The sequence below is a fragment of the Actinia tenebrosa genome, unplaced genomic scaffold (assembly GCF_029948245.1).
Source record: "Actinia tenebrosa isolate PJP-AT-01 unplaced genomic scaffold, QUT_ActTen_1.0 PGA_scaffold0__85_contigs__length_37466705, whole genome shotgun sequence".
Classification (NCBI taxonomy): domain Eukaryota; kingdom Metazoa; phylum Cnidaria; class Anthozoa; order Actiniaria; family Actiniidae; genus Actinia; species Actinia tenebrosa.
The window spans coordinates 15,453,901-15,475,708 of NW_028292569.1; the positions used below are offsets into that span (position 1 = coordinate 15,453,901).

The 21,808-nt window shown below is 35.4% G+C and overlaps 1 protein-coding gene and 1 long non-coding RNA gene across 4 annotated transcripts in view; one reads left to right on the forward strand and one right to left on the reverse strand.

The window, feature by feature from the left end:
• Window positions 1-93: 93 nt before the first annotated feature.
• The window catches only part of LOC116303111 (uncharacterized), a 25,826-nt gene continuing 4,111 nt past the window's right edge, over window positions 94-21,808 (forward strand). For 2 of the 3 annotated variants that reach the window (XM_031712570.2, XM_031712571.2), the window contains exons 1-42: window positions 94-282; window positions 1,235-1,342; window positions 2,174-2,258; window positions 2,528-2,637; window positions 2,719-2,841; window positions 3,492-3,596; window positions 4,121-4,216; window positions 4,292-4,375; window positions 4,685-4,792; window positions 5,396-5,500; window positions 5,838-5,945; window positions 6,455-6,619; window positions 6,892-6,996; window positions 7,977-8,039; window positions 8,973-9,056; window positions 10,258-10,323; window positions 10,668-10,772; window positions 10,869-10,973; window positions 11,063-11,167; window positions 11,326-11,379; window positions 11,481-11,801; window positions 12,046-12,297; window positions 12,373-12,477; window positions 12,749-12,853; window positions 13,093-13,197; window positions 13,335-13,439; window positions 13,709-13,792; window positions 14,728-14,811; window positions 14,949-15,032; window positions 15,129-15,236; window positions 15,457-17,289; window positions 17,490-17,612; window positions 18,043-18,098; window positions 18,214-18,346; window positions 18,437-18,520; window positions 18,813-18,920; window positions 18,984-19,260; window positions 19,831-20,057; window positions 20,288-20,419; window positions 20,859-20,935; window positions 21,015-21,068; window positions 21,532-21,654. In XM_031712570.2, coding sequence (XP_031568430.2) covers window positions 271-282; window positions 1,235-1,342; window positions 2,174-2,258; window positions 2,528-2,637; window positions 2,719-2,841; window positions 3,492-3,596; window positions 4,121-4,216; window positions 4,292-4,375; window positions 4,685-4,792; window positions 5,396-5,500; window positions 5,838-5,945; window positions 6,455-6,619; window positions 6,892-6,996; window positions 7,977-8,039; window positions 8,973-9,056; window positions 10,258-10,323; window positions 10,668-10,772; window positions 10,869-10,973; window positions 11,063-11,167; window positions 11,326-11,379; window positions 11,481-11,801; window positions 12,046-12,297; window positions 12,373-12,477; window positions 12,749-12,853; window positions 13,093-13,197; window positions 13,335-13,439; window positions 13,709-13,792; window positions 14,728-14,811; window positions 14,949-15,032; window positions 15,129-15,236; window positions 15,457-17,289; window positions 17,490-17,612; window positions 18,043-18,098; window positions 18,214-18,346; window positions 18,437-18,520; window positions 18,813-18,920; window positions 18,984-19,260; window positions 19,831-20,057; window positions 20,288-20,419; window positions 20,859-20,935; window positions 21,015-21,068; window positions 21,532-21,654 — 6,476 coding nt within the window. In that variant the 5' untranslated portion in view covers window positions 94-270. The remainder of the gene's footprint in view (window positions 283-1,234; window positions 1,343-2,173; window positions 2,259-2,527; window positions 2,638-2,718; window positions 2,842-3,491; window positions 3,597-4,120; window positions 4,217-4,291; window positions 4,376-4,684; window positions 4,793-5,395; window positions 5,501-5,837; window positions 5,946-6,454; window positions 6,620-6,891; window positions 6,997-7,976; window positions 8,040-8,972; window positions 9,057-10,257; window positions 10,324-10,667; window positions 10,773-10,868; window positions 10,974-11,062; window positions 11,168-11,325; window positions 11,380-11,480; window positions 11,802-12,045; window positions 12,298-12,372; window positions 12,478-12,748; window positions 12,854-13,092; window positions 13,198-13,334; window positions 13,440-13,708; window positions 13,793-14,727; window positions 14,812-14,948; window positions 15,033-15,128; window positions 15,237-15,456; window positions 17,290-17,489; window positions 17,613-18,042; window positions 18,099-18,213; window positions 18,347-18,436; window positions 18,521-18,812; window positions 18,921-18,983; window positions 19,261-19,830; window positions 20,058-20,287; window positions 20,420-20,858; window positions 20,936-21,014; window positions 21,069-21,531; window positions 21,655-21,808) is intronic. The other variant, XM_089032850.1, reaches the window with a different exon arrangement.
• LOC148913569 (uncharacterized) overlaps window positions 1,461-21,808 on the reverse strand; it is a 27,232-nt gene continuing 6,884 nt past the window's right edge. Inside the window, exons 2-4 of the long non-coding RNA XR_016120238.1 lie at window positions 11,424-11,493; window positions 2,187-2,230; window positions 1,461-1,604 (exon numbers count right to left, since the gene is read on the reverse strand). This is a non-coding gene — a long non-coding RNA (uncharacterized LOC148913569). The remainder of the gene's footprint in view (window positions 1,605-2,186; window positions 2,231-11,423; window positions 11,494-21,808) is intronic.

Consider the following 21,808-nt stretch of genomic DNA (forward strand, 5'->3'; position numbering starts at 1 on the left):
TTAAATAATCCAGGACTGCTCGTTCCCTTGCGCTCGAGGCGTTTAAAAGTGTTACACGTCATCAAGATACCGCTGACCCATGCCATGCTGGCACACAACAAAACATTTCTGATTTATTATCCGTCTGCGATATATAACTAAACCCCTATAATAGACGATTATTTTAACAGGACGCTTATAACACTGCCTCTAAATAAAAGGAGGATTTAAAGATATACATGTGAATGGAGAAATTTTTTCAAGATTTAGTCCCTTGAGAGCATCGAGGACATGGCAGCCATTGTAAGTACCTGATACCTCGAGAAATATTTGAATCATTGTGAATTCCAAACCCCCAATTTTGATTAATTATTGTGGAGTTATAACGTTGTAAATTAACTGTGTGATTACGGGAAATTCGCGTATGTCTAGGTGTTTTTATATCTCGTTATGTAAAATCCAAGATAACCTTTTTCGCAAATATCTGTAATATATATCTCAGCGCTATGTCGAATCCTTTGAGAAAATTTGTCACCTCAAAGAATCAAATATTGTTTTGGTAATATTTTTGACTTATCGTTCAAAAATATTGATTAAATTCGTTAAACAAGCTAATTTGTATTAGATACCTCCTCTTGTTAAGCTTTTATTCATAAGTATGCGTATTAAAAAAAAAAAACTCCTTGAGTTATTAAATGTTAAGGAACTATTTAATAGAGCATCTGGTATTGTGTTTACCAAACGAATCATATCAATGATTTAGTGATTTATATCTTGAGATTCTTGCTGAGCTGTTTATCAAACACTTCAATTTAAAGTGGCTTTTATTTGTTGCTCAATTTTGGTGTTTGAATGAATAATAAAATTTGTGAGTTATTGTCCAACATTCAACCCAGTAACCCTCATCCTAGACTGCGTTCATAACGTATGGCAGGGGGGGGGGGGGGGGGGGGGGATGGCAGATGAAATTGAGGGGGGATCAGGAAAATTTTGGTAGGAAAAAGGGGGAGATGGGCAAATTTTTATCAGAAAATTGGGGGATGCACAATTTTTGGAAGAAGCTACGAGCCTTGCTTAGGAGGGAGCGTATTTTTTGCATGACTTTAAGGGGGTGTTAAGAATTATTCTGAACATTTCGAATTTTCACCCCCCCCCCCCCCCTGCCATAAGAATGCAGCCCTAGATAATGATGAAATAAATCGAAACGATATAGCAATCTTAAAAATAATAGGAATGTGTATATATTTGTTTAAAGAAAAGTCAAAGCCCTGTTATGGAGGAAAATGGTATTGACAATGCTGCTCTAGATGAAGGGAGTAATGCTCCAGAAGTTAAATCTTCTTCTGCCAAAACCCCAGGAAAGGTAAAAATTAAAAAAGGAAATAAAATAATAAATAAGATAATGAATACAAATTAAAGGCAATGTTACAAACTATAATTTCTAATATTCTAACAATTACTTTGCATTAAATTACTTTGCAACTGGCTTGTGTAGAAAATTCTTGTAGGTCGCAGAAAGTTACCCTGCGAGTAGAGGTTGTTTTTGTACCACCAAAATGGAGGGCAGATAAAGACCTCTGATAGCAGGGTAGAGCAAATAGAAGGCAGTTGAAATTTTGAATTTGCTGCAGCAAAATATAAAAAAGAAACAATTGTGATATGGCATCAAAGTAGTGCACTGTGCAACAATATTATTTTTGTAAGCTAAATTGCATTAGAAATTTTCATGTTTTAAAGCATCTTAGTGGTATTAACAAAGGTCATGTGCACAACTAATGTACTGCCTCTCACCAATGACCCTGGTTAGAATAGCCAATGTGCACGAGCATGAATCTCTAGCACAAAGCATGATGGGAAACCAAGTACTATGCAAATCAGAACAAGGAAATCAATAGAATTTTCAGGAAAAAATTATTGTGCTATTTTTTCTGTTAAAATATTTACAGTCTCATAGAAAATGTAGAAGGAAAAGTTGTCAGATGAATTTTTAGAGGAGCTGAAAAAGTGTAAGTACTCAGTTTACCATCATGCTTTGTGCTAGAGATTTGTGCTCATTTACATGTTGGCTATTCTGGGCTCAGTGTGACTGTCCCACCCTGTGATACAATAGCCAAAGCTAAATATATTTTAGATTGCTTTGGAAAGTGCATTTAGTTAAGTTTGATAGCTAATATGTGATGATATTGTATTCAAGCTTGATAGCTTACCTAAAGATGAACTCATCAAATTTGTCAAGAAACAAATGATTTTGCTGAAACAAACAAGAACAAAATGCCAAGGTAATCAATTAAAAATGTTTTAAATGAATTATTTATTAGTGTGTTTTAATAAATTATTAATTATGTGAATGATTTTGAATTCTGATTAAAGATCTTAGGATTAAATACATAAAAATAGAAAAAACAGCAATATTAGTAAACAGCATTTCGATGTCAACATGATATCATTTTTCAAGTTCCATTTGAACTTTGAAAAGATGTTGTGTTGACGTTGATAAAATGTTCACTAATATCACTGGTTTTTCTAATTAAATGAATTTGAATTAAAGAACTAAGTTCAAAACTTGAAGAGGAAAAGGAAGAAGTAAGAAGATTAAAAGAAGAAGAGTCATCATGGTTGGAAAGAGGAATACATGCAGAGTTTGAAAAGAAGGATGAGGTAATTATTTGCAAAAATACTATAATTTAAGATGAAGACAAATAAGAAAAGTCATATAAATATATCAATAACTATTTTTAGATTTTAAGAAAAAATGATGAGCTACAAATGGCTGCAGAGCTTGGTAAGAAGATGCTCCAAAAGAATGATGAATTGAAGATAAAGTATGCACAACTGGAAGAAGAGCATGAGAATGTTGTCAAAGTAAGACATTCAAAAAGTTGATCAATGCAAAAATGGCATGCTACATTAATACAATATTATAGTATTGATTTGTTGAGGAAATAATTTTTATTTCTGGAAAATATCTGCTTTCATAGCTAAGGAGAATTTCTAATAAGTTCTAAGGGTAGTAAAATCCTCCATAATTATTTTATAAGAAAATGGAGAATTCTCTAAGCACAGAAGAGACCAACAAGCAACTCTACTCACATGTGATGGCAGGTCTGGGGATCAAACCCCTGAGTACAGTGATAAAAGTGGCACACTACATGTACCCTTGTTTGGTAGCTGTTACTAGAACCTTAGAAAATGTTGATACCTTATCCATAGGTCTTTTCTGAGTTTGATAAACAGGATGTGGTCTAGGTTCAGTACAAACAACACCATATTATGTATGATGGACAAACGATGTGTACCGAAGCTAGACCACAATGCACCATAATCACTATCTCAGAAAAGGTCTATAGGAAACTAAAATTCTCCAAGGTTAGGTAGAATATGAGAGAGCTAGTACTTCATAAAGACAGGTAATTTGGCATCATCCATCTCAATGCAGAAAGTATATAGTGGATATTCTTGATCTTCATTATGAAGATAAGATTTGGCCTGAAATTGTCATCGTTTTTTTGTAGGAACTTGAAACTGAAATAGACAGACTAACTTCAGAAAGAAACAGTCTCAAGTCAAATTTAAAAACACTCAATGAAAAGTTCCAGAAAACTTCACAGCAAGCAAAGGTTTGTCCTCAAATTTTATAATCTCATTAAACATTGTTTCAATGCCAACATTATGTGATGACCATTTTGCAGGTGCTGCATCTTCTCATTAATGAATCACAAACAAGAGTTTATGTGTGTAAATTTATGATCATATTTGCAAAGTTTTTGACTTGGACAGGGAATTGTTTTATTTCACAATGACGGCACATCAAAACAAACTATTGTTTTAACGCTAGGGATCATGGTAGCTGGAGGGGGATGAAATGAGAACAACACAGCTTAAATCACAATGAAATTTAGTTTATGAGCTGGTGAATGCAAGAATAACTAAATAGTATGCTAGATATCTTGAAAGAAGAGAATTAAGCTTGAATTTAGGCTAAAATTTCTATCATTTTAGCCAATGTAAACAAACCGTGATATCATTATGGAATAGGGCAATTTCAGAAACCCTAGCATGCTCGTGATGTCCATAAATATTTATCTTAAATCTAAACTTAAAGTTTCATTCAACTTTTGGATTTATCATAATATTTTCTTAGGAGTACAAAACTGGACTGGAAAGACAAACAGCTGAGGGAGATAAAACAATGGAACAAATGCAGAAAGACAATAAAATGCTGCTGATAAAAATACAGGTAGAATAGAAGAAAATGTTTAATTTTCCTGAAAATGATGTTAAGAATATAAATTAATGTGAATATTGATTTTAGCAATTACAGGTGCAGCGAGAACAAAGTCAGTCAAATTTTGAGAAAAATGAGAAAGAAAGAACACAATTACAACAGACATGTAATGTAAGTTTTAATATTCAAGGGCAGATCCAGGGGGGAGCCCCCCTTCAGCAGAAAGAAAAAAACAAAACAAAACTGATGAATTAGATGCTTTTTTTAATTGTTTTCTGTTGTGTTGACGGAAGAAACTCAATTAGCCCCCCCCCCCCCTAAACTCAATTAGCCCCCCCCCCTAAACTCAATTAGCCCCCCCTAAAATTTTGGCCGGATCCGCCCTTGATATTGTCATCGTTAACACTAAATGAATAAACAGATGAATGAATAGATAAAAGAGAAATGCATTTTTTTGCTTATTCAAATGTGTATACACAGGATCTTCAAAGCAAGAATGAAGCAATGAAAGCCGAACTAAAGAAACTAAAGGAAAAGAGACGTACTCCAACAGAGAAGACTTTAGCAGACCTTAGACAGCAAAACCAGGTATTTTGAACCTCTAGTGTAGAAATATATATCTCTGCTTCAATCAGATATGCCACATAATTTCAACATAAAGAACCCTTATAGTACTACATGTTTAAGCAATAAAAATTGTTACCATTTGTTATTGGTTGTTTTATATAGGACTATAGAACTTTTAAGTCATGATGTATTTCCGGTCCAACTTAATACAAGGACTGCTGAAATAAAGCAAAAAAATTTTCTCAATGATTTGACCTCCACCTGAAATGATTAGAACTTTGAACAACAAATCCTGACATACAGAAAAAGTAAGAAAAATATTTATAGGACTGCTTTTTGTTTGGACCTGGAAGTCGTTTTTCCATACAGTTGACATCATAGTTAAAAGTTCTATAGAATCAATCAGTTTGGAAATTTGGCCATTTGGAAGGTCAAAGCAAAACAATGATTGATAGGATGGCGAGTCTAGCTTCTTTGCACCTTCCAATGATAAATCAAATTTAATGAAAACAGGCACAGAAATAGGAAAGATATGCAACACCATGGTATAATGTTCTTGAAGAGATTCATTTCCATTCACTTCATCCTGAAACTTATTGGTATAATTTTTGTTAATGTGAACAGAAACTACAAGAAACACTTACAAAGACAACCCAAGAACACAGTGATTTGACTGAAGCCTTGAGAATAGCTAAGAAACAAATGAAAATCCATGATCAACAAAACAAGGTAGGTAAAAAAAATAGATTTGTTGACCATTAATATTGATTTATATTGGTTTTGTTTTATGGTATTCACTGACTCTTTCTTTTTGGAGTCCTTGACCTGGAAGGATTGTTGGATGCTCTTTCTCTCTTTCTCTAGAACTGTCTGATCCACTTTACAATGAGATAAACATCTTTATTTAAACTTAAATAAGACATCAAGGTACTCCAGTCAGTGGCTATATGCCTCTAATATCAAAAGGAGCCCTTACTGAAAGATTTGGCACCAGAGTACTGTTATTCTCCGAAAAGTTGTATAAATAGTTAAAATCTTGACATTTCTGTGTTTTCTATTAATTAAGGAACTTAAAGGAGAGATAGCAAAAATAGCATCAGAAATGGAAGCTAGGGCTGTTCATTCAGAGAAAGAATGCCAAACTGATGAACCTGAAGGAAAACTAGTCAGTCAGGTAAAGTTCTTTGTTCGGCTTGCCATACTTAGGCTTGTGCAAGACATGTTTTTATACTGTGTATCATATAAACCTCTTGTGGCAGAGTGCCAAGAGCAGCTCAATTTGGAGGTCAATCACAAATGATGAATTTCAATTCTCATGGCGATAAATTCTAATGCTTTGCACTTTTGAGCTTCATTGGGATTATGCTGCAAGGGGTCATGGCTGAGCTCTTTCTGTTAAATTATTCTTAGGTTTTGTCTAAGTTATTGTTTGTCTTTCTAGTGTTTTGAGATGGTAATTTAAAAGAGTAATAGACCCTTTTGCATAAATGGCGAAGCCTATGCAAAAAAGCTAGGAAAGTACTAAGCCTCCCAATGACTTATTGAAACAATGTTCATTAAACACATCATTTGTTTTTCTTCTACATAAGGGGGCTTAGTACTTCTTTGCCTATGATTAGTACAATTATTTAAAGGGTCTATGGGCTATGTTCCTTTACCTCGTTATAATTTCTGATGAAATAGGAAATAGAAAAGGAGCTTCAGACTCTGATTGCTGAAAGAGATGAGTTACAGTCTCGATTGAAGAGAATGGAAGAAACATTTTCATTACACCTTGCATCAGGAGATGTGGATGAAGCTAAAGTGCAACTTGTTGAGGACCACCAAAGACTGAAAGACAATTATGAGGTACATGTCTACTCATACAGCAGGTAGGGACAAAGGAGGGAAGCTTTTATCTCCTTCTATAAAAACTTTAGGTTCCCATCTCATGATATTTCGTACAAAAAAAAAAAAAAACTGCCATATTTCTGTGAAAGTTAAGTTGGTTCTGTTACTTCCAAGCAGTCAGTTGATATTCCTGTAGTACACATTCAGTTGTTTGATGCTGTTGCGGTCGATGATTCGAGTGTTCTGTCATTGATGTTATTTTAGTATTTATCATTTATTATCATTTTCAGAAATTGGCAAGTGAGTTGGTTATTTTCCAAAATGAGAACGAGCATCTTAGAAATACCGTGGAGAACTTGCACTATGAATTTGAAGGAAAAAATGAAAACAAGAAGGTAAATAGGCAATCACTAAAATAACAATTTACAATGGGCCTTAGTTTTTGCCGGTAGTATTCAGATATAGCAAAGATGCGTTTCAAGATGACGGCCTGAGTCGTTCTTTTTCTTGCATTTGCGCGCTTTCGAGGTTGACGCACTCAACAAATGATATCCCAATGAGGATTCTTGTCTTGTTGAAGACGACAGAGCGCGCAAAAAGAGAAAGGTTTGCGCCGTCGTCTTGAGAACGTATTTGTCGTGTCTTTGCTTAATCTGTCCAATAACATCATCTTATGATGTCATAAAATACATTTCTCGTTTTTAAAGCACTTAACTAGGTAACAAATTGATACACAACTTTGTTGTCATGATATGACAAACGAACCCAACGATCATTTCTCCAACATCATGACGGCTCTGACGTCACAAGTACGAACACACTGCACTCATTTGTAATTATGTGTTATACACTTGGTTCGTGTATTCAGCACCTCAAGCCTAGCACTTAATCTTGTTTTAGTTTTTGTTATAAAGATCACAGCAATGTTAAATATCGTTCACTATAATTTTTGTTTTTCACTCGCGTTCCTGGCACCTTGTTTCACGCACAAGTTAAATCATCTTCTTTGTCCTAAATTAATTTGAACTCAATTAAAACTTACGCACATTGAGTAGATCCTTGAAGTACTGAGGTGCTGGAGAAGCATTTGCACTCAAAAATAAACTCGGTTGTTTTCGGAACAAATTCGGAGGCACATTGGAACAACGAAACTTGCTTGGTATTTTTTTTCCCTATTACTCACCTTAGTACTTCTCGGTTTTACCAATAAAGCACAAATACGTTTCTTTCATCGTTTCTTACGGCTTTCCTTTCTCGGTTGGTGATTTGAAGTCAGTTTTTTTAATTTTCATATATTTAAATACCCTGTCCAATAAAGTTGTTTTGTACCCTGTCCAATAAAGTTGTTATTATAATATCTCGTCGTAACCGCCAGGAGGTCGAGATGGAGTTCGAAGCTGTGCTAAAGGAACGTGACGAAAATAAATTTTATGTTAAGGTACGACTTTTTTTAAATGGACGCGCCGCCGGCGCCTGCGGTTCTAACGCATGCGCATCCGTGCGCTTTTTGAGAGTGAATATTTTATAGTGTGGAAAGTTGAAAAGAGGAAAAATGTATGTAGAGGAATGGAAAGTGAATGCATAAGAGAATACTAAAGATTTCATTAATAACAAAAATAATAACGTTTGCTTACATTTAAGAATACATCATATAAAATCACCATTAAATCATAAAAAAATTAAAAGAGAAATAAAAGGAGGAATGAGAACGAGAAAAAATGAGATGTGATTGAGAGAGAGCAGTAACTCCATAAAAGCAAATTCAGATGCTTCCTGTGGCCGCGTTCCACTGACATACTGTAGTTTGAGCCGTCGTCGGCATTTTCTATGTAAGAACCAAGTTCCTTTTATAGAAACTGAGAACGCGAAACTGACGAACAGTGTACGGCTTTTATATGGGTGGGAAACTACGGTACTGACTCACATCCTGAGCACGCACACGGTACGATATGCTTTAGAGATGTTATTGTACGGTACTGACTTACAGCGAGCACACGGTACGATGTACTAAGTGACTTACAGCACGCAAACGGTACGACCAGTCATAACACGTTGTTGCTTTCTATTGTTTTCCTGTGTCTGAAAACCATTATCAAATAACAACCTGGCTTGCACAAAGCTAAGGTAAGATGCGGCACATCTACAGTACATTTAGAACTTTGCCGTATCGTTTCCCACTAATATGAAATCCACTATAGACTGACAATTCACTTGCTATTAGCATAATAGCTTGTGCAGTGTCGGGACCGTTGCATACGGCACGCGAGGCTTCTTAGGGGTTTTCATGTAGAAAAATTTAAGGTGCTAGCTATCCAGCAGTGATTTTTCCCCCTTTGAAATGAAAGCAAGGTTTAACATATTGTTTTGATAGGAACTTTGCGATGAGTTGGACAAAGTAAAGAACGAGAAGGAAAAAGTTACGAAGGCTTTGAAAACTCTCAAAATTAATCATGAGGTAAGTAAATTACAGTTTACACCATCACTGGTGATCACGGCACGGTACGTCCGTACTAAAAAATCTCGAATTTAAATCAGCTCTCTGGCAAAATACATGCGGATACAGTTTTACCAAAAGAGCATAAATAAGAGAGGAAAACTTCTTAATAACGCCCGCGCCATGTAAATACCCAGTTGGGCTATTTTTAGTAACCGGATGCAGTTTAAATTTCGAGTTACCCTAACTCCCGTTCGTCATCAACTTGCGCGCGTTCTTTTCGTTCGTGCGCAATTGATAACGCATGAGATTAGGTTAAGGCGACATTTAAACTGCATCCGGTTACCTTTAAAATAGCTCAACCGGGTATTTACATGGGCGTTATTAAGAAGTTTCCCTCTCTTATTTATGCTCTCTTGGTTTTACTACATCGCCATTTTTGCTACAAAACCAGTCTTGAATACTGTATAAACCTATATTGCGTCCATCCTGCCACAAGAGCTCTTGATCATATCTATGTATTTTATACCCTTTTTTTTTTCGTATCATACTTCGTGAGGCTAACAAGCTTTTCCTTTGTACGATTATTTATGCCATTCTTCAGTTCTTGTTTGCTTTCGTAATAGATTTTAGAAAAGCTACGAGTTGCACTAAATTTTTGTACTATTTTAATTTCTGTTTAATTTCTCATTCACATGCTCAAAATTACATTTATTCTTCTATTCGAATTATTTTTGCTTTTTTGAAATTGCACGAGCATGCCAAGCATGCATGTTCCGATTTAACGTACTCTTTATCTACTCTATGACGTAACACTTGCATCGATCATTCGTGAGCATTCGCGTACACTAATTGGTCAGTAAAGATAACCTGTTATGACTTTGTATCTTGTCATAACTCTATAACACTCGTGCAGGGAAATAAGAAGCTAATCCTTTCTGTACAGCATGAGCGAAATCAGCTTCAATCATCTATTAAAACTCTTCAACTTGAAAAGAAAAGACTTTTTCATGATATAAAGGTACTGTTGTTATAGTCAACATCGGAGTAGCGATTGAGCTCAAAACTTGTAGAGGGGAGGGGTGGGACATTGGGTTGTCTTAATTTTAGTATAAGAAGGAGTAGTGTTTCATTTGTGTTCAATGAAAAAATTAATTTAGAACTTAAAAAATGGCAGATGTTGGATAGATGTTTAACTTTAATCATTTTCCTTTTATTATAGAAACTGAAGACGAAGTTAAAGGGTTTTAGCTCATCACAAGAGGATCTAAGTCGCCTTTCTACCAAGGTACTTAAAACAAGTTGCATATATTTGATCTAATTAGAGTAGATTTGTCTATAGATATATACAGATGTCTTGTGTTGTCCAATTAAGATGTTCCTGAAGTGGTTCAATGGAAACTGGGATTTATCTTTTTGTGTGTGCTAAAAACTGGGACACGTAGAACTGAATAAGAGCCCCAACGCGTAATTTCTTGAAACATTTTAAAATGGGTTTTGCAAAAATTAGACAGTGAAAAATGGGCGAAGACTTTCATTTTGAAACTTGTGATTTTGATTCATGTTGCCATAACGCCTATAATACCTAATGAAATATTTTGTTTAAATGCAATGTTTGAATGACCATTTAAGGAAATAAGAAAACGTCTAGCCTTGTTGAAGGTAGAAAAAGAAGAGATAGAGGCTGGTTTAAGTGAGGCAAAGAAAGACCTTAGAGAAATGGAGGATAAAAATAAGGTAAAAGTGAATTAAGCAGTTAATGGCTGCAAAAATCAAAAGTAGGAATTTAGTTTGATATTAATATAATAATATCTTAATGTTATTTTCCTATAGGAATTACTGTCTGAGTTTGAAAGAGTGTACCTTGAAAATGAAAGTTCCCAAGAGAAATTGAGTGAGCTAAAAGAACTATACAAGAACTCAGATGAAAATATCGAGGTAAAATGGCACGCTACATTTAGCTTATAAAGTGTTTTATAGGAATAGAAATTATTTGCGAGTAAGCTGATAGTATTGGTGTTCTGCAGGGCCTGAGAAAACAAAATGAAACTATCCTCTTCGAAAAGGATGAGTTGAATCTCTCGTTGAAGTCGCTTCAAGAAGAGCATAACAGCATTCTACAGGAAAACAAGGTACCTAACTCGCTCAGTCACCAACTTTTGGGTGTATTTTAACAAGAGAGTACTTCATACTCCCTTGATTTTAAATATTAAAAAAATTAATCTTACTGATTGATACATTAACATTGATTATATTACGATTGATGCTCAAATTATCGTATCTTTTGTAGGAATTGAAAGCAAATTTAGAGAAGATGTTGACAGAGAGTGAAAGCACAAAGGCGGTACATATCGTAACAATATAGGATTTTTGCTTCACTCGATTTACCTCGACTTTGTCCTTCAATTTATTTTATCTTGATGTTTTTCATTTTCTTGTTTTCAGGATTCTTCTGTATCTGAAGAGAAACAGGAAACAGAAAATAGATTTAGAAAACTTGTTGAAGCAAGACAGGACCTCGAAAAGCAAATCGAAGAGAAGAATCAACAGATGAACTGCTTTACAAATGAAAAAACTATTTTACAGGAAGAGTTATCAACCTTGAAGCAAAAAGTTGAAGATGTGAATGAAAAGAACCGTCTCTTGGAAGAACAGAAAGCTGAATTACAAAGACGGATAAATAATTGTAATGATGAAAGGATTTCTCGCCAAGGAAATCTCTCAGCCTTGAATGAAACGGTGGAGAACTACGAGAAGGAACGAGAGGCAAGTGTCACAAAGTTTGCACTTTTGGCGGGAAAAATGACGCGTGTTCCTGGTTCCCGCGCTGGTTTTCCCGCCATTACTAGATTAGGGATTTAGTTTTCTTTCGGAGTATTTGATAGAAAATTAACTCGAGAATAATGAATCTGGAATTTAATTCTCAATTATTTCCCCTTTTTTTCTTTTACATTTTTACACTTTAAAAAAATATTACATTTAAGGAATTTGTTTTTTTTTTAATTTACAGAGCAATACCAGTGAAGTAGACAGACTAACTGAACAAAAAACTGAATTACTCGCCATGATTTCTTCACTTGAAAACGAAAATCAGTTCCTTCGATCCCAAAACGATGAATTAAAAATAAATGACAATGGACAGAAGATGATTCAGCAAGAAAAAGAAGAGGTGCAAAAGAGTTGTGAAGAAAATATGGCTGTTGATAACGACGTGGTCGAGGCATCCAAAGAAGATATTAAAACGTTAGAAGAGGAGAGGAAGGTAAGAATCTATTTAATCTAGCAGTGGTGTCAACTTTATGATGGTCTTCCTGAACAGAATAAATTATTTTTCCAGGAATTAACTCTAGCTTTAGTCGATGCCACAGATAAAGTGTATAATTTGGAGAAAGAAGTGGTTTCTTTGCAAGAAAGACTTCAGATGACAGAGAATCTAAAAGAGGTAACACTAGTACATCATATTGAGTATATTATATATAGTTAGGCCAATATTCCAGAACCCCAAATTTGTTTGGCTTAGCTTTAAACTGACTATGGAAAATAGAGAAAAAGGATGATTGGAACCCCACAGATTGATTTCGCGTGGTTTTAACCTTTTGAAAAAACTTTCCACCCCACCCCCTGTAATACTGTAGGATGTCCTTCAATGATTCACTACATTTGACATGATGCAGATTCATTTAAGCTATGCTATTTGCCTTTTTATGCTTTAGGAACTCAGTAACCAGCTCAAGATATCTGCCAATGAAGACAGTAATTTGACAGGAATGATAAAAGGTCTAGAAAATAAGTTACAAGCTGCTGAAAACACAGTTCAGGTTAGAAATATGAGAAACTTACTTGTACACATAATTTGACAAAAGACTTGAAGGATATAAACTGATTAGCTTGATTTTTAGAATACCACATGAAAAAGACCTACTAATATTAACCAATAATCCCTCCTTCCCATAGATAACCCTAACTCAGGTACCTCCTGGGTACCTCTTTATGAAAGGAAAAAGTATTATTTAGCCAAACGTCTTTCATTCAAATTTTCATTCAAAATTCATTGAAGGAACAAAGTAATAAGCTGAAAGAAAATGTTGAAGAGCAAGAAAGGTTGGGAAAAAAAGTCACGGAATTGAAAGCAAAATTGCAGGAGAAAGACAAAATCAACAAGGTAATAATGAAGGAATTATAAATTATGTGTATCTTAAAAGATTTTTCAAGATCTGATCAAAAACTAACCATGTACGTTTCGAATGATGAGATGATTCCTGAAAGTCATGATTAAGTCACTGAAATTTACAATTGCAGAAGTTACAAGAAGAAAATGAAAAAATTCGTAACGAGAAGGGGAAAATGGAAGACCGTTACAACGACTTGGAAAGAAAGAACAATTCCCTCAACCAGAAAATTGAGGTGAGGCTTTTTGTAAAAAAATTACCTTTCTTTTCTCCTCGTTCTCTCTCTCACTTGTTTGTTTTCTTAAAGCCGATTGTACACCTAATACTATAATACCTAAAGTATATTTCCACATTTCATGGTTGAAAGCATTCTGACTTGCATTTGCTATTTTTGGACACAGGAATCCCAAACCTTGCATTGCTTCAACCGTATCTTTCGTAAACAATATATTGTTAGTTAAGTGCATCCTTGTGTTATTGATATTCGCTGCTGATATTATGTAGGACGATAAAGCGATTGTTCAGGATTTGGAGAACAAGTTGGAAATCTTGTCGAAAAAACTTGTATCAGCGAACGAAGAAAAAACTGTGAGTATCTATGTCTTTAGTTGTGGCATCTTAACCTGCTATGAATACACTTTGCTTGGACTTTGGAAAGCAGCTTACAAGCCATTAGCAAACACCATCTTTTTTTCTACCTAACCGGTCATGGTGGTATTCAATGCAGATCGAAGAAGCATAAAATATTTAAGAAAGGGTGAATTCAGATTGAAAGCGTCAATTCTAGCCATAGAAATTCCATTGGTACGAAAGATGTTACTCTTGCTGGTTTTCTTCACGAGAACAAACTCAGTATTGTCGTTGTTATCCTGTCAATATTTTAGACTAACGAGAATTTACATATCATTGCTATTTAACCATAATATGGCTCAGCTTGTGTCTGATCGTTTTTTTGTTATTTGTCCTTCATTATTTCTGCTAAAGCACGTCCATCATGCTTATATCTAAGATATTTTTTTACACACAAACATCAAATCGTATCATGTCGCTGTGTAATCTTGGATGCCTAGACTCCATCTTGACTCCATTATATTCTTCACACTAAAAACATTGACTTTCTTAAACTTAACTTTCATAAAAGTAAAGTTTGGTACCTGTTTTTATACAACGATACATAAGTTATGGCCTGGCAAAAGCAACTGTCTGATGGTTGGTTGCTAATTCAAGCATACAATATCAGTAAAAGTTAATAGTCTGCCTTGGTATTTAGTTTCTGCATTATCAACTATTATATTCTGTTATCTTCTGGGTATTTACATTGTTCTCGCACTTTACTAGTTTTCTCATGACAGATTCCTATTTTCCTCAACTATTTTTGTAAATAGATATGACATTTTTTTTGCATCTTCTTTACATTTTCTTTATCGATAATTGTGGGGACCTTTTGCTAAACAATCAAGTCGATTCGGCTTCTCAATTAATACCTTTTGAATTCATTTTATTTTTTACATTTCTTGTTACAGAACCACGAAGCAGAAATCGAAGACATCTTCAAAGCTCACGACGAACTTGAAAACAAGTACAACGAAGAACTTCGCGAAAAAAAGGTTATTGTTTATATGTAATATGTAAATAAATATAGCTGGTATGTTTTGAGTAACACACCTGCTCTACTGTCACGCAATGTAACATTGTCACGCACCTCAAAACTCTAGCTTAAGACAATAGTATTTCATTGTTTTAGGAATTGTTGGCTTACGCTGATAGGCTTCAGGAAGAACAAGAGGACTTGCAAGCCCAGTACAGTTCTTTGTCCAAAGAACACAAAGTGAGTTAGAAAGCAACGATCATTATTTAGGATGTTATGATAAATCTGCAGATGTATAAGTGTTGATGTTATTGTGGTTGTGATTTGTCTTTTCAGGACATTTTAGATCGTCTTTCTGATATCCAGTCTTGTCAACTGAGGGACGAGTCCCATCAGTATCAGCAGCTCACAGATCTACATCAGATAAACTCATCATTGCAGGAGGTAATGCACTGTACAATGAACAACTCAAAGATTTGGAACAACTCAAAGATTTGGAGGGGGTATACTTCATTGGTTCAGGGTCTTGAATCCTTACAGATATCAACTTTATGAAAAATCCCATGGATTTTCTTACCCCTATTTCAAACCCCAGTAAATACCCACAGAGTTATAAATAATGAATTTCTGATTTACGAGTTTCTTGATGATTTTTTCCTGATAGGAATTTTCACAACTGAAAGAAAAATGTGACTCCCTGAATACCTCTTTCGAAGACAAGGATCACGAACTGCATGAATTGAAAATTCTTTTAGAGAACAAAGACGTGGAAATTGAAAAACTGACCAGTATTCTTGAGGAATTAAAAGCAAACCTGCAGGAAGAGGAAGAGGAAACGGTAAAGTCGAAGAGTGAGTTAGAAAAACTTAAAGAAAACTTACAAGAAAAGGAAAAGTCTGAGGTGCAGGATCGTGAACTAGAGGAGACCAAAGCAAATTTGCAAGAAAAAGAAGAAGAAATAGAAGACCTCTTAGGTAAATTAGAACGTGTTGAAGATGCTCTTCGAGAAGAAGAAGACACGGTAAAGAAAGTGAACGCTGAAATCGAACATTTGAAATCATTGTTATCCAGCAAGCAACAAGAAGTGGATACACTTCATAAATATGTCCAGGATTTGGAGAATACAATTGAAATTTTAAAACAAGAGAAAGAACAATTGGGGGAGATAATACAGTCTCAGAATAAGAAGTTAGAAGAACAGAGGTCAGAAATTTCGAAACTGAACAGCCTTTGCGAAGAACGTGTTATTGGTGTTGCAAGTTTGGAAGAAAGTAACCAGGCGTTGTCTTCCTCGGTACATGAGAAAGAAGAGGAACTAAGAAGAGCCAAAGGAGAATCAGAAGAGTTGGAAAAACGTTTGAAAGCATCAGAGGAAGCGTTGAAAACTCTTGAAACTTTGTACGCGGAAAAGGAGGGAGACCGTAGCAAGACGATCGAAATTCAAGAGTCACTAGAAAAGGAAATTGAAAGTTTAAAAAGTGAATTGAATGGTGTTAAGGAATCATTGGACAACAAGGACAACGAGTTGAATTCTTGTAACGAAAAACTTTGCAAAAGTGAACAAGATATTCAAAATTTTGAGTTAGTTGTTCAGAGCTTGAATGAAAAAATAGAATTGAAAACACAAGACATTTTCGACTTGAATGATTTGAAGAAGAAACTAGAAAAGGAGTTGGAAAAACTAAAGTTACAAGTAAACGACGCAAATAAACAATTACAAAATTCACTTGACTTGGATGTTAAATTACAGGAATACTTTAATATAAATCAAAAGTTGGATCTTGAAGTGAAATCTTTGAGGGAAGAGCTCGAAAACAAGGATACAGAATTTTTAGAAGTACAAGAAAGACTGAAAACAAATGAATACACGACTAAGGAGTTGGAAAAGAGGGTTGGAGAAAGTTCTGTAGAGATTTGTGATTACAAGCAAAGAATCGAGAGTCAGAATCAAGAAATTCAAGATCTTCAACAGAAATTAAGGGAAACGAGTGCAACACTTGAGCAGAAGGAGCAATACTCTTTAGAGCAAGAAAAGTTGGTTTCAAGTTTGTCATCTACGAAAGAAACCTCCAAGTTGAAGGAAAAACAAATTCTTGACTTACAAGCAGAATCCCAAGCTTTGCAAAACGATATTTCATCGTTAAATAAAAAACTAGAGCTCAAAGAGGAAGAGCTTCATAATTCATTATCTGCAGTCAAAGAGGTAGAACGTCTACAATCGGAGGTCCAAAAACTTGAAGAAAGCATCGAAGCAAAGTCTACTCAAATTAAGGACTTGGAAGTCAAACTTGAAGAGAAAAACACACAAAACGAATCGTTGCAGGCGGGAATGTCGGATTTGAGCGGAAAGATGGAAGGGCAGGTCCAGGAAGTGACACAATACACGAACCAGATTGATGATTTGAAGAAACAGATGAAAGAAAAAGATGAAAAAATGAGTAAATTAAAACAGGTTGCTATCAAAGCTAAGAAAGAAACAGAAAACGCCAAACAAAAAGTAAGCCATTTTAAAAATTAAAATTAGAATTTACTAATTTGTTTTTTGTTCATACTCAAGAGGCAATTTTTGTTTTCCTTCTCCCTTTTGTTTGATCTTCTCTTAGTGTTATTTTCTCTCTCTCTTTCTTCTCTCTCTTTATTTTAAGCCTTTGATTCTACTTTTAATTCTAATTTTTTTGTCAAATTTTTTTTTGCTAGGCGAAAGCAGATAAAGAAGAATTAATGGAGGTCATAAAACAAATGAAGGAAGACGCTGAAACTCTCAATAGCAAGTTTGCTGAGCAGCAAAACGAAGAACATGGAAACTCAACTGCGATCGAGGTGGGTATCTTACGTAGTGCTTCGTACATCTGTCCTTTGGCACTGCATTCTAAGCCAGAACGAACGTAGTGCTTCGTACATCTGTCCTTTGGCACTGCATTCTAAGCCAGAACGAATGTTGCGCATTTTACAGGGATTTATTTAATCCTGTGCGCAGGAAGTATCAATTCAAAGCATTTTTATAATTTACTATAGAGTGATTTCACGAAAGCCATGTTGTGCGGCAAAACAGTACGGAAAATTCCAGTGTCATTCAAAAAAATGGAAGACATCCCAAATCCTTTTTTTCCCCCTCGTTCTAGCGTTGCCCACGGCAGTTTTAAGACTGAGAAATTCTCCGACATGACCACTTTTTGCGCAAATTCAGACACAACTGCTGCAGCCCAAGTGAGGTATCATCTTAATGATTGCTTGATATTTCTAATGACAGGAACTTCAAACTCAAATACAAAAGCTACAAGAAGAGCTGACATCAGAGAAAAACAAGTATGTGTAACTCTAGTTGTTCATGATTTGAGTACCAGTGAGTTCCTTGGCATATCTTGTCACACGACTTGGTTAGGTTCTTCGATCTTGAATATCTGTTTTTTGTCGTTGTTAGGTTAACAGAATGCGAAGAAAAGCTGATGGCTGCTGCTCTAGAATTGGGCAAAAAGAGGGAAGAGGTGGAGCAGGTGAAAAGTGAGAAGCAATCCCTTGTCTCTGACCTGGATGCTGCTATTGACGCTAAGCAGGTAAAGTAGCGAAAAAATTTAAAATATAAAATAATAAAGCTTGGGTTATAATGTGATGGAATTAAACATTTATTTTGTCTGAATTCCCAGGGTCTTGAAAAAGATATAGAAAGCTATAAAACTCAAGTTGAGCAGAACAACACGCAGTTACAGGAAAAGCTTTCCGAAAATAAGGTAAATTATTTCAAGTGTTTTCTTTTAACCATTGAAAAACAATAGTTTAGAATAATGGCCCCATAACAGATCCATGAGGCACACGCTATTCTTAAAATCTTGGAAAAATATTTTGAATGGTTTCAAATTGTGGCCCCATTACAGTTCCATGAGGCACACCATATCCTAAAAATCTTGAAACAATATTTTGACTGTTTTTCGAATTGTGGACCCATAACAAATAATGAGGCACACCCTATTCTTTAATTCTTTAAACGATATTTTAATTAATTTTCCTAAATTTTGTTAAAAGGAACTAAAGAAGAACCTTGAGGAATGCCAGGCAGAGATAGCTCGAATTTCAAAAGATCTCTCACAAAGAGAAAAAGAACAAGAAAAAGTGAGCAAAGAAATAGTCGAGGTAGGTAATGGCGCGTTCACCCAGCTACCAGTTAAAGATTTAATTGCTTTTATTTGTATGTAGACGATTAACAAGTTGGAGAATACTAAAGAAGAGCTCGAACAAGAGAAGAGAAAACACGAGGAGACGAAAACCCAGCTTGAGAATAATAAAAAGCAACTGGAAGAAGCCGAAAAGAGTGTCAGTCAGAAAAGCATGATGACCCTTGAAATAGCGGAGTATGAACGGACTTTAGAATCACTGCAGACCAAACTTGATGAACGAGTTCAGCAGCTGCAAGCTGCTCAAGATGAGATAGGAAGACAGGAGAAGAGAGTCGAGGATTATAAGGCACAGATCGGTGAGTGCATAAGTTTACTGTATATTAAGCTGAAGGGCATCCCACTCAAATATAGGAAATGTCATTGTATGATGATGATAGTTGTGGTGATGATGGTAAAGATGAAGAGGATGGTGGTGGTGGTGGTGATGATGATGATTATGATGACGACGACGACGATGATAAGTTGATCAAGTGATGATGGCAACGATGATGATGATGATAAGTTGATCAAGTTATGATGGCGACGATAATGATGATGGTGGTGATGATGATAATGATGATGAGGGTGATGAATGATCACATGACGAGATGAAGATGATGATAATGATAATGAATAAGATGATGGTGATGGTGATGGTGATGGTGATGGTGATGGTGATGGTGATAGGTGATAGTGATGATGAGGGTGATAATGATGATAATGATAATGATGGTGGTTGTTTTCTGGACAAGACAAGGTATGGTATGTTAGTTGTTGAGAATATTACCAGTGTCAAGTATTGATGCCCTTGGAGACTGACGATAATTACTAAGTGGATTATTGGAATACACTGTCTCTCCCAACTATCCCCTTTCTTTGCTTAACAGATGCTGTCGATAACCAAAGACAACAAAGCGAGGATCGTTCCATCAAAATGAAAGCCATGCTAGTGAAGATCAAAAAAGACTTGGCGGAAACTAAAAACGAGTTGAAGGAGAAATCATTGTCGGAAGTAAAATTGAAAGCTGACCTCGAAATTGCTAACCAGAAGGCTGAAGAAGACAAAGTGGAGATCTCGAAACTAGTGGCAGAAGTACATAATCTTCAGCAACAGGTGAGTTCGTGTTTATGTTCTAATGCAATCCTGTATCTTGTCTTTTGACACTGAAATGAACCCTCCATTACGAGGTCAACATGGAAATACAAAAGAAATCATACTTTTTCTCGATGAAGTTGTTGGGATTTTTTTCGTATTTCCGTGTCAGCTTCGCATTCAAGATAATTTTGAGATGGGTTCCTTCACTTTACTAGGTATTCTACGTTTCTTATTTGATATTTTGACAGCTTCGCTCAACCACAGAAAACAACAGACGTACAGTAGAAAGCCTGGAGGCCAAGCTCGCTGACGTAAAGGCAGAAAACGAGGCTGCTAAATCTTCCCAGGAGGCAACACTGGCTGAGTTCGAAAGTTACAAGGTACGCAGCTTTTGTTTACTTTTCTGCCCGATAAGTGGCGTGCTGATTATCTTGAAGTATGTTAATGTAATTGAACGTGAATTATATGACTGTGGGAAAAGTTACGATACTGGTTTGCTGAGCCGTGACCATGACGGTACCTTAGACTCAATTGTACAGGCTTAGCCTCGTTTAAGAGTCAGCTATTCGCAGATACCATTAGAAGTCCATGGGATGTCAAAACATTGGTAATGTTCAAGCTGTACATTCTTCTCATTACAGTTGACTTTTGTAAATGGTTTGCTCTTAAGCGAGGCTAAGTCTGTGTAGATGAGTCTTCAGTCATAAAACACAGCGGTATTTACCAAATGAGAAAAGAAACTTGAGCAGTTATCTTACGCGTTACTTTACAACTACATTGATACTCATAAAAATTTATCATTGGAATATCTCCTTACAGACGAGAGTCCACAGTGTTCTTAAGCAACAGAAGACAAAACCTTCTCTCCAGTCCCCTGACATGGATCCGTCCGAGAGGTACTAGAATCGAAATTAATTTCTATTAATTGATTGGCTGGGTAATCTAACAGTCAGTTTCTATTTTCTGTCCTCGTAGAACAAAACTGGAAAAGATTATCGAACAGCTTAAAATTAAAGTTCAAGAAATGAAGTAAGAATTTATTATCATCAAGACATTTCTTATTAAAATAATTTTTATAAAATATATTTTTTCATAATTTTAATCACTTATGATTATAACCGCTGTTGGTAAACTGGTAAAGATCATGTTGAAAGAGGAGAAAGCGATGGGTAATTATGGTTAATGATGAAGAGACCATCATGAAGGGTGGTGATGAAAGATGCTAATGATGATGTTAAGGTTGATGATAATGATGAAGTTGAGTAGGATGATTGTGATAATAACGACGTTGATGATTTCGAGGTTGATGCTGATGCTGATGATGGGAAGGAGCAGAAAGATAGTAGTTTTGGTCATCAGTGGTCACGAGGATTGTTACCGATAACATAAGAACTCGATGGCAATGACAGTGGTGTTACCTGTAGTGGTCGGATGCTGAAACTTTTTAATAGCAGTGAGCCGGAAGTTGATTAAACTGATTTTCTTGTACCAGTGACCAGCACAAAGCGTTGCAGGGTGATTATGAAGAGCTCGAAGCAGAACACGATCGTTTGCTGACAAGAAATAACAAAGTTGTCCAAGACATGGAGCAGAAGGAAGCTATTTGGAAAGAAAGGTATGAAAAATAATACAGCAAGTCTTTATCTTAAGATTTTATAAGGGTTGAAGAATATCCTATTTCGCATAAATCAATTTATATTTTTGCGTTCTGCAAATAGAAAGGAGTTGGGAAGATAGAGCTACGCAAGTAGCTTAGATGTTCAGAATTC